The sequence below is a fragment of the Cucumis sativus genome, chromosome 6 (assembly GCF_000004075.3).
Source record: "Cucumis sativus cultivar 9930 chromosome 6, Cucumber_9930_V3, whole genome shotgun sequence".
NCBI classification, from domain to species: domain Eukaryota; kingdom Viridiplantae; phylum Streptophyta; class Magnoliopsida; order Cucurbitales; family Cucurbitaceae; genus Cucumis; species Cucumis sativus.
This window is the reverse complement of record NC_026660.2, coordinates 708198-720377: the sequence shown is the minus strand read 5'-3', so window position 1 is coordinate 720377 and position 12180 is coordinate 708198. Positions and strand designations below refer to the sequence as shown.

The 12180-nt window shown below is 33.3% G+C and overlaps 1 protein-coding gene across 1 annotated transcript; it reads left to right on the top strand.

The window, feature by feature from the left end:
• The first annotated feature begins 350 nt into the window (after window positions 1-350).
• Window positions 351-11524, top strand: LOC101212704 (probable acyl-activating enzyme 16, chloroplastic). The gene is made up of 18 exons (XM_004138411.3): window positions 351-825; window positions 2250-2441; window positions 3952-4066; window positions 4155-4242; window positions 4559-4770; window positions 5460-5578; window positions 5867-6016; window positions 6481-6548; window positions 7453-7558; window positions 8114-8272; window positions 9156-9209; window positions 9287-9367; window positions 9836-9973; window positions 10071-10230; window positions 10434-10513; window positions 10645-10790; window positions 10960-11017; window positions 11146-11524. The coding sequence occupies exons 1-18, from the start codon at window positions 649-651 to the stop codon at window positions 11236-11238; spliced, it is 2196 nt and encodes a 731-aa protein (XP_004138459.1). The 5' UTR covers window positions 351-648; the 3' UTR covers window positions 11239-11524.
• The last annotated feature ends 656 nt before the right edge of the window (window positions 11525-12180 follow it).

Here is a 12180-nt window from a genome sequence, read left to right as displayed (position 1 = left end):
CACAAATCAACACGAATTGTTTCGATCATTCAACATAGAGTTGCTCAAACACAAGCTGGATGATAGAGTAGTAACTTTAAATTCTCTTAAGCTTTTCTTTTCCATACTTTCAAGATCTCTCTTGTTTGAATGTCATTTCCTTTTATACACATCCATCCCTTAAACTTCAACCGTTACCATGAGTTAGCACATGCACAGTAATATTGTTTTCATAATTTTTGGTAATGACTGACATAATCAACCTGTTAAAAAAGCTTGCATTTAAAAACTTAAACTGAGACATACTTCCTTTTACGCCCAATTTTTTTCAAAAAAGATATAAAGAAGCGTTCATAATGAACATAGTTATCCTCTACTCGTTAGGGAGGGAGACAAAAGAAACAAAAGAATTCAAGAAAAGTGTGGATCGCCATTGCTAGGCGAAAGCGACTGCATTTGGATTTACTCCATTAATGATTCGTTAACCAATTTTCTCCTACTTCTTCGGACACTTCAATGATCCCACTTTCCTCAATCTGTTTCTTACTTTCCTCTGTTTTCATCTCTTTCTCCCCTTTTCGATATATTTTAGATACTAATATAATACAACAACCATCTCTGTTTTTCTATTTCCAATATTATCTTATGTGCTCTGCCCTTTGACTCTTGATGATGGCTATGGCGCTTCCTTTTACCCCCACTCAACTCTCGTTGGCCTCTTACGATTGTACCCGACCCCTCCATTTCCTCTTCTCTCATAATGGCTCACACTTGCTTCAAAATTGCGTTGAAAGTGGCGCTCGGCGTTCAGCAATTCGTGATTGTCGAGTTTTTTGCCAATCTGAGGTAATTTTTGAAAACTCTTTTGGATTTACGAAGTGGGGTTTTGGTTATTGTGAGAATTGGTTGTGATTTGTTAGTTCTTTTTCTTCAATTTTGAATTTCGATTATATTTTGTTGCACTTTGTAGTAAGACATTTCTTACTGAATGTTTCCATTTTCTGCGCAACACTTTCCTTTGGTATTCCTAAAAATCCTACGAGTGTCGGTTGTTATTAATTCTGGTCCTTTTGGTGGGGGTAAGTGATATGAAACGAATAGGAACAAGGTGCAATTATTTCTTAGATTACTAGTAGAAAGGAGATCAATAATGTTCTTTATTGTCAAAAAAGTTAATTTCTGCCAACTTTTTGCAGAATATATTCTTATTTCCTTGGTTATTTCTTTGTTTTTCCATTATGTAGTTGATGGTTTTCTATTTTGCTGAAGATCTTCATTTGATTTAGTTTAAGGAATTGAATATGGTACTTAGAACTGAAATTTCTTTAAATTACTGGCTGGAAGATTAATTATAGTTCTAGAGTAACTTCTTGCATTAATCTTTAGTGTACTTTACTATTCATCTAGCCTGTGGAGAGGAATAAGGTGTTTTTTTTTTTTTTGCCTTTTCAAATTAAAAAGTCAAAGTTCTGTGTTTGATTCTTTGCCTCTGTTTCTTGGAATGCCCTTCTTGAAGCTTGAGATTTCTTTTGTAGCTACTTTATTATATTTGTACTATTTGGAAGGCTTTGCAACCCCAGTTACCCCTTGGTAAATTTTATTACCTTAACAAAATTTGTTTTCTGTTTCTCTTTAAGAAAAAAAATGCCCGTCAAGTTTGATCTTGCTCCTAAGAACTTATAGTAAGTTTTGGATGAATTTTGAAAAAAGTAGTTTTTAAATGACACTTTTCTACAAACACTTTTGGGAGACGCAAATTCAGTGCTTTTAGGATTTCCCGAAATCACTTTTGCTTGTCTGACCATACACCATGAAAATTTTAGATAATATCTTTTAACTGGCTAAAATAATTTTTCCTCGCTCCAAAAAATTATACCTGCACCCTCTGAAGTAAAAATGCTTCTTTCGGAGTTGTTATGGATAAAGTGCTTGACATCTTTTTGATGAAAAGGACAACTTTCATTGAGATAGAGTGCTCAGCATAAAAATCCCCATTCTTTAAAATCATTCGAAACTTACTTGTAGTTGACAGAAACCGACCCCCTTAGTGATGAATTGTGTTATTGAACATATATTAACCAATTATTGAAATTGTTAATTCCTACAAGGCTTCAATTTTCACGATGTTTTGCCAGAGTTGTTATGTTCATCAATGATTTGTCTTAATTTGTTTTTCCTTTTTTCTTTACCTGTTGAAATGTTTGCATTTTGATGTTGTTATGCTATATTTTCTAGAAAATCACTGAATTTTTTCCTCAATTATAATATAGACGGAGACATTGCAGTTAAGGAGGTATTCTCCACTCCTAGAAAGTTCTTTCGTGCCAGGTATTAGTGCAACAGTATCCGATGAGTGGCAGGCTGTTCCTGATATTTGGAGGTCTTCAGCAGAGAGGTACGGTGATCGGATAGCATTAGTGGATCCATACCATAATCCTGCTTCAAAAATGACTTACAAAGAGGTTAACTTTCTATGTTTCTCATTGGTTCATTCTCTAATTTTTGGTCCTCTCACTTATTAATTAGTTTTTTTTCCTAGATACGTACTCATCAATTAGTGGAGCTTGATATCGTAATTTGGTTAAAGTTTAGGACAGTTCCAGATTTTCTACTCTGGCACAAGATATTGTAGGTAGGCACTAAGTCCTATAGATTGATGGATGGCCATCTTGTAAATTTCACTGGGATATGACGTTTCCTGTACAATAGCCCAAAAGGTCATAGACTCATATGGATGTCCAAGACTAAATTATCTGCAGCCTGCAAAGACACCTAAGCAAGTATGGAATTTATTGATTAGATTCTTATGGCATTTATAGGAATGTATTCATTAGATTTAGAAGCTTGAGAAGGATGTCCGTTGCAGTTGGTCAATGGGTTAAGTAGGAGTAGAGTATAGTTTGTGGATAAAGATTACGCCAAACTTCTGAACATTTTTCATTTAAATATAATTTTAAAAGTGGGCCATCTATCACCTTTCACATTAGAGCTGGTAATTATTCTGACTATGAGGGAATAATGCATTTACAACTTTTTTTCACATTATTTGCTTGTTATTTAACAATTATAAATCAATTTAAAGATAAAATAATGAATACATATTTATATTTTGGATAAAGTAATAATGCAATCCACTCCATCCGCTCTTATTGAAATCTCCATCCATTCTTGTTCAGACATTTAACCTTTAAGAACAGTAACTCAACTTGTATGTTTCCACAGTGCAGCCGTCATACAGATTAAATTCCTTCTTCACCCTGAAAATGCGATCTATTGCAACCTTAACTCATGGCCAGAACTTTGTATGTCTAGGTGTATTAACAAAAAAATTGGAAGCTGGACACAACTATTTGACTGAAGCAGGTTCAAGAGTATTAAAAGCGGTAAAGAAAATAGACACTGAGTTACGTGGAAACCTGAGTATCGGGAGAGAAACCACGATCTAACTTTCTTATTAATTTCTCTTATTGACAAAAGATACAAGGGGAAAATAAATAGACAACATGCTTATGATAAAAAAGGAAATTAGGTTAGATCCTTCCCTGGTCCAAGTCCACTCATTCTAACAAAGAGCAATTGCTAAAATTTATAGTACCACACTCAGAAAGAAGAAATCTAGGGTGAGATTTTTCATAGAGAGGCCATTCGTCAGTGCTCAAAAAAAGAAGCTAGAACTTAATGCCACGTGAGAGGACAAGAATGTGATGCGCTCTAGACATGATGGAGGCAAACTAACATCTAAAAGAATCAGGCAAAATAGAGTAAATGATCACCATTCCCTTATTTAAAGGAAAAGTTTGGCTTTCATGTAACTATTCACTGTTTCGTTTTGAGCATAGTGAGTGATTATCTTTTTGGTGCATTTTAGCTGGGAACCAACGTACCATCTTGTTTCTTATATTACTTTCTTTAAAATCTATTATGTACAGATACTTTATCTTATTTACTTTTGTTTAAATTTTAAATTTGCAGCTTGAGCAAAGTATCTTGAACTTTTCTGAAGGCCTTAGAGTCATTGGAATAAAGCCAGATGAAAAAATTGCACTTTTTGCTGATAATTCATGTCGCTGGCTTGTTGCCGATCAAGGTATGTTTTGATTATAAATATTATATTTAATTTTCTTGCCTTGATATGTTAATAGCTAAAGATGTTTACTTTTTCCCCTTGGACTAAGGTATTATGACTATGGGCGCAATTAATGTTGTTAGAGGTTCAAGGTCATCTAGTGAGGAGCTGTTACAAATATACAATCACTCTGAAAGGTTTGCTTGCATTCTAATTCAGCAGGAGTTGACATGTTTACTTTATTTTATATACCGAGTCAGGTTTAGAGCGGTCATTATTTTATGTACATGACTTGCCTGCCACTCGATAGGTCCATTTCTAAAATTTAGGACACATATAATTAGGTTCCTACGTAGTTTGGTTACTATTTCCTTGTTTTATTTCTATAAAAATTGTGTTACCTTTGTTTTATGTTATTGAGACCTCAGACGTGTGAAGTTTTTGATAGAGACTATTTTCCATATATAAACTATATCATATACATTAAATAATTCTAAATTCTATTCTTCACAGTGTTGCATTAGTTGTGGACAACCCTGAATTGTTCAATCGAATTGTAGAAACATTCCATTTGAAGACATCCATGAGATGTGTCATTCTTCTATGGGGAGAAAAATCAAGCTTGGCTAATGAGGGAGTGGATGGCATTACTGTTTTTGATTACAATGACATCATGGATATGGGACGAGAGAGTCGTAAAGTTATGCTTGGTTCTCATGATGCTAGTAAGTTGTTTAGCAGTTTGACGAGAAATTCTGACTCCAAATCATAGCAGGTTTTATGTTTAATCTCTTTTTAACTTAGTCTTGTTCATAATTTCAAGAATATAAGAAGTGACATTCCATCTCTCTATATTGAGGGTGTGTTATTTAAATATTAAAAGACATAGAAAGAACAAAGAAGGAATCCCTGATGTTAGCTTAAGCTGAAGTTGTTAAATCAACTTTTCATAATTTTTTTGGATGCAAAGTATAATAAACTGCTTCAAAAAAATGAGATCTGACCATTTTATTGTTCTGATTCTTAAAACTTAGTGTTTTTAAATAACTAGGCATTTTTTGTCCTTTAAAAACCATATCAAGATTTTGTGGAAGTGGAACTGGTTTGGACAATCTAGCGGAGGCATTAGTTGGGTAGGAAAAACCAACTTGTTTACAACTTATTAATTCAGTACCTTTTTGGCCTCTACCTTTTCTTGTATTCAGTTGATCTCCCATGTGAAGTTGAAGCTTTCCCTCTTATTTTCTTGGTACTTTGAACAATAGTCTTATTTTATTTACTTAATGAAGTGACTTGTTTCCATTTTCCAAAAAAAAAAAAAGTCTATTTTTCACATTTAAAAGTCCACATGGTTCTTGGTTACTACAAAATCCCATTTTCTTTCTTTTAATCTTCTCTTGGAACTGATTGACAGAGCAGTGTTATACATATGAACCTATCAACTCGGATGATATTGCTACACTTGTTTATACAAGTGGCACAACTGGGAACCCGAAAGGTGTCATGCTTACCCACCGAAATTTACTGCACCAGGTTGGTTTGATTACAGTATGATATTATGTAGTACCCACCGAAATTTACTGCACCGAAATTTACTGTTCAGTTGTTTTGGTAATACAAGGCTACTACAAGATAACATAATTTTCACTACATTTGTTACAGTATGATATTATGTTTAATTAATCTATCTATTATTTATCTCTGTCTGTGTGTTTAAAATTTCTGTTCATCTAAAGTACAATATTTGCTCACAAGTTACAATTGATTTCACTGAAATGTGATGTCTCCTCTATGGCTGCTTGTATGCCAACATTTTTCCAGATAAAGAATTTGTGGGATATTGTGCCAGCTAAAGTTGGGGATAAATTTCTAAGTATGCTTCCACCTTGGCATGCGTATGAACGGGCTTGTGAATATTTCATATTTACATTTGGAGTGGAGCAAGCTTACACAACAATAAGAAACTTAAAGGTACCTTTCTGTTCCCCTTGTATTGGATTTTGAATACATCCCTAAAATGTGGGTTAGAAAACAAGAAATGCATAGTGGAATTAGTGCTTATAAGCATAACTTTTCAAATCTAAAACCTAAAATGACAAGCACTGTATCAAAGGGGAAGAGAGATGATATGAAATAGTAAACACGAGGACAAAGAGGAATTTAAATAGTATTATTGTCGATAATTGTAGGTTATAAAAAGTTGTAAATACCACTATTATATTTGTAGTACCAAACATGGAAAGGGCTAAAAATAGCACACTTCACCAACTCCAAGCTGGGGCCTAAACACCCTCTAAATGGTTATCGTGTGGGGTCTTACTATTTTATTTATTTTATGAGATACATGGGTTTCTTAATTTCATTGGAAGTGTGAAATTATAATTATACCATAATTGGAAAATGAGATTTATTTAACTCTTATTTGAGTTTGTCAGGATGATCTTCGTCATTATCAACCCGACTACTTGATTTCTGTTCCATTGGTGTATGAAACACTATACAGGTACAAGGGGTCTACACCCAAGTGATGATGTATTTTTGTGGAATTGTAAATTAGAAATTAAATGATTGTATTATCAAATGAAATTTCAGCGACCTATTACATATTTTCGTGGAATTGCTTGCCTGAAGTTTTAGGGATTTTTTATACATGACTATAGGTTCCCAAGCACTTTTAGGTTAAATTACTGGTTTAATTCTTGAACTCTCAAGTTTGTCTATTTGGACCCAACCATTTTTTAATGTTCAATAGAAGTGTCTGAACTTTTAATTTTGTGTCTAATAAGGTCCCTAGACATTATAAATCTCTAATAAGTTGATGAAATTTCATTTTTGAATTCAATAAGAGAAGCAAATTTGCAAGGCACTGATAAGCAAGGATAGAGAAGAATCTATTTGTCACATTCCTAAACTAACGAAACTAAATCATTGACCAAAGAATCTTCAACACCAAAATCATCCATGGTATGGTTTTTTTCTTCTTGCTACCAGTTGGCAGTAGAAAAAGACGAGTTCTTATCTCTCCTCTTTACCCAATCGATCTAGTTTTGATAATAATCATTCTCTGCTCACCTTTGCACACGTCATTTAGTTCTTTTTTCCACTCTTTCTTTAGTTCTTTCTTTTATGTCAATAAGTCCTTTTCTTTCTTTAGGTCTAAACTGTTTATGTTTTTCTCTAGGTTGTCCTTCAGAATAGAAATACTGCCGTTCTTTTCCTGGCATCGTGCTGTAACTTCTCCAAATTTAGTTTTTTCATTAGAATATTTGGCAGAAGTGCCCATCATTTTTATGCTTGGTGGAACTGTTTCCAAGTTATTGCTTGGCTTGGTCATACACTTATCCACATGCATGCATACATTCACACACACACACACACATATTAATTATATCTGTTTTCTTTTCCAGTGGAATTCAGAAGCAAATATTAGCAAGCTCAAATTTACGTAAGCTTATTGTGCTTGCATTCATTAACGTAAGCTTAGCTTATATGGAGCTGAAGAGAATTTACGAGGTTTGGGACTGAAACATTTTTGCCATCGAACTGTTTTAGCTACATTTTTAATTCTTGTTCATAGAAATCATTTACTGAAGGGGAAATCTTGGATATCCTATTAGGAACAATTACATTCTTACTCTCCATTAACATTTCTATTAAATTGGTAGTTGCCTTGGAACTGAACTTGCTCTCAATATCAAAGTAATTAGGGATACATGACAATTTTTCCAGACTTGATTAGTGATGTATTAGCATCACAAGTACTTAACGTAATTAGGTTTCCCATCTCTAAATTATAAGGACAGCATAATATCTGGCTTTAGTATATTTTCCTAATTCATTTCATTGTCAACGACCAGACAATTTAAGGACCCAATGTTGCTTCTGCAAAATTGGTTTTCATTTCCAGTTGATGTGTTATAGATAGCCTAAGGATATCCTGTCTTATTTCTCCTTTTCTTTTTCCTTTAATTTGATTTATTTTTCTTTTAAAGAAAATTATTTAGCCATACCTGTTGAGAATTGGTTACATCTAATTTACTATTGTATGATTTCATGTTTTTCTCATAGGGAACCTATCTAACAAGAAGCAACGTTCAACCAACACACCTTGTATCTGCATTGGACTGGTTATTTGCAAGAATGACTGCTTCAATACTTTGGCCAATTCATATGTTGGCAAAGATAATCGTCTATAGTAAAGTTCAATCTGCAATTGGAATATGGAAGGTCTTTCTTCGGTCTTTGGTCCATTAAATCCTGTATAACTTGCATACATAACATAATCACTTGAATTTTTTTCCTTGTGGAGGGTTGGGAGGAAACTTGGTGCTAATTTCTTTTCTAATGACAATTTTCATTAACTTCAGAGGTCTACTATATAATTAGAAATTGACCACAGCACTCAATCCACTCATGATTTTGACGCACTATATTTCCATAAATGAAATTTCATCGAACATGTGGGGCTTAAAGGTTGAAAATCATTTAAATATACATATAATATAAGGACTGGACGTCTATCTTTGTATTTATTACATATTTAGATATGGATGGAGCCTCTCTTCCAGTAGTCTTTTTGTCTATTCTAACTAATACAACTCAGTCAACTTATTACTTTTCATTTCTATAGTTTCCTTATTTCGTCCTAATTTTCTCTTCACATGCAGTCTTTTGCTCCTTTTCTTTTTTGTTCTTTTTTTTTGTTTCATCTTTGGGCGTTATCCCACAGCTTTTTTAAGGACTTAGAGCACAGTATTGCACATATTTTGTTTGTGTTGTATATTTTATACATAGACTGATCAATCATGTCTATCATGAAGAAGAAAGCTAACAATAATTGCTAACACTCTAATCTACATGCCTGACGCATGTCATGGACACAACTTTATGCTTCATTGACGAAATTGTCTTCAGAACAAGTTAAGCTTGCATGTTTAAATCAATAACTCAATCTAAGAAGATGGTTTTTCAGTTCATATTAAATTGTCACCAAACAATTTTTTTCTTTTTCTTTTTATTATATTTATATTGTGAAGTATTCTGTTATTTATTTGTTCTCTTACATGCTTTCGAGATTAGAAGTGTAACTAACCTTCTCTAGCATCTGCAGGCGGGCATAAGTGGAGGGGGCAGTTTGCCTTCACACGTTGATCTCTTTTTTGAGGTAAGGTGCTTAAATATGTTTCATAATTATAATCAGATATCTTTGCTTACAATTCATATGATTAAGCATTCTTTCAGGCGATTGGCATTACAGTGCAGAATGGTTATGGTTTAACAGAATGCTCTCCTGTAGTTGCTGCTCGACGGCCTACCTGCAATGTAAGGAACATATGTAAAAAAAACTAAGATCAATCTCTTTGGATGAACACCATGCATCTGTATTTTAATTTCATTTTATCTTGGCGATATACTACTGTAATATTCTAAGCAGCTCCCTAACTGAGTGACATACTTGTATGATAAATACAAGTTTTAGTAATGTCTCCCGAGGTAGTTTCGAGTTTCCTTACTGACATCTTCTGACTATTATAGATTGCTTGTATCCAATCTTCGTTGTTATGGACATATAATGACTTTTAAACATTTTAGTGACATTTCTACCTGCAGACTAGAATACAACGTACTACATACAACGCTCTTATGCTCTTATGCTCAATTTTTTAAGAACATAATATTACGTACTTTTCTACTGTGCTAAGCTTAGTTTTGTTATTTGCTCCATTTTATGTTCAATTCCACACCTATTGGCAGACTATATGACAGTTACGCAGATCTTAACTTTTAAAGGTTCTTGGTTCGGTTGGACATCCAATTCGGCATACAGAGTTTAGGATTGTAGACATGGAAACAGGAGATGCCCTTCCACCTGGATCAAGAGGCATTGTTGAAGTTAGGGGACCTCAAGTGATGAAAGGTTACTACAAGGTATTTTCACGTCTCAATCACCTATAATTAACACTTCAAAACCCTTACGTTGTCATGTTTTTATTTAAAATATGAAATTCATTTGACTTGATTCCAGAATTCATCTGCCACACAACAAGTCTTGGACAAAGAGGGTTGGTTTAGCTCTGGGGATATTGGATGGATTGCTCCTCACCATTCAAGAGGTCGCAGTCGTCGTTGTGGAGGTGTAATTGTTCTTGATGGGCGGGCTAAAGACACTATAGTTCTCTTAACAGGTGAAAACCTAAAAATATGGTAGATTAATCTTTCAGGAAAAACTATTTCAGTCCTTTTATCCCCTTTATGTATATGTCTCTCATTACATAGTACTCAGAGAAGAAGTCCAACAGCTTTCTATTATGATATTTTTTTCTCATTCAAAACTCTGGTCAACACTTCTCCCACCATTCTTCAAAACTTAACTTCTTGGTGAAAATAGGTGAAAATGTCGAACCAACGGTGATTGAAGAAGCTGCCATGAGAAGTACTCTCATACAACAGATTGTGGTTATAGGCCAGGTGGAGTGTCACATCATATGAATATAATATTTTTGTACAGATGTCTGCTTTCCTTGACTACCCTTTATTTATTTGTTTTTCACTAGCTCTACCATGTTAAATTTCTTATACCATTACATGACATCATCCAGGATCAACGACGACTAGGAGCAATTGTATTTCCGAACAAGGAAGAAGTATTGTCTGCAGCAAAAAAGTTGTCTGCTGAAGATTCAAGTACATCTGATGTTAGCAATGAAACATTGACAAATCTGATTTATAGTGAAGTGAGAAAATGGTAAGATTTTGTTTCTTCCCAAGTTAAGAACTTTTCCTGTTTTCATCTTAAGGGAGCGCACAGTTTTAGTATTAACAATGTTTGGCAAACCAAAAGGTGTCTTTATGTTGAAAATGATTTCTTCTGAGTTGTTGACTGCCTTTTGCAACTTTATTTTGGTTTCATGCAGGACTTCAGAATGTCCATTTCAAATTGGACCAATCCTCATTGTCAATGAACCATTCACAGTATGAAATGCTATCCTTGCTCACCATCTTCTGTATTTTGAGCTTTTTGTCTCAACTTAATTTCTAGTATCTAAAAACTTGGTCTTTTGCCAATCTTTTCACTAACTTTTCAGCATGTTGAATTGTAGATCGACAACGGCTTAATGACACCTACGATGAAGGTTCGACGAGACAAAGTTTCTGCTTATTACAAAAAGGAAATAGAGAACCTATTCAAGTAATAACTTGGGTGTTTGTAGATCAAGTGAAAGCTATGTTGATTTTCAGGTAAAGAAAGCATAATAAATTTATAGGCAATATGTTTGATCAGTCTCTTAACTTGGATGAAAATTTTGTTCAAGTTTTTTGAGATTGTAACTGTTGTCTAAAAGAAACTCTTGCCATTTTAACTCTTTGGTAAGCAACATTGGACTTCTTCTATCCTAAGTTTGTTCATCATGTGGTTAACCATCAATTTGATGATGGCCTCTCTCTCTTTATTACAACCTATTAGAATTTTTTCTTTTATTTTCTTTCTTTTTTATTTTTATGGATGGGTTGATAGATTAAAACTGAAATTTAGTATTTATTTAAATTATTTTTTGGGATGCACGAATGTCAAAGATAAGATAAAATCTTTCAAAATAAATATGAAACAATAAGATAAGATAAGTTGTACAATTCAAATTCCATAAGAAGCCATGTGGATTGATACCAAATCAATTATGGGCTTGCTTCATACTTTTGGCAAAGAAAAATCTTTTGGATATACTTCACTTCAACTAATAAAATTTGATCTTTATTTAGAAAAAAAAAACCATTATATATATATATATATATATTACAAATGTATTGAAATACAATATTAGAAAGATAAATGAGAACATATAAAGAAAAGAAAATACTGACTTTGAAATATAAACAGAAAGGAAGAAAGAGAAAAGGAGAATAGAAGTTCCAAACAAAAATATTGACTTCATTTATGCATAAACTATGCTATAATATGATGTTCATCTTGTACTTTATAAACTTAAATGTCTCCCAATCCATAAAATTAGTATAAAACATTAATTATTTAGATTTTCTTACGGCTAATAATTATTGATTTCAATAAATCGTTTGACTGAGTGGACTTCCACGTGGTAATGTCAAAGGACTTATCAGATTGGCTTTACTAATAATGT

Bases quoted from the DNA above. Each gene is read 5' to 3' on its own strand.
- LOC101212704 (XM_004138411.3), top strand. From the start codon at position 649: ATGATGGCTATGGCGCTTCCTTTTACCCCCACTCAACTCTCGTTGGCC. The intron at 826-2,249 runs GTAATTTTTGAA...ATTATAATATAG, and splicing joins GAGTTTTTTGCCAATCTGAG to ACGGAGACATTGCAGTTAAG. The intron at 4,771-5,459 runs GTAAGTTGTTTA...ACTGATTGACAG, and splicing joins GCTTGGTTCTCATGATGCTA to AGCAGTGTTATACATATGAA.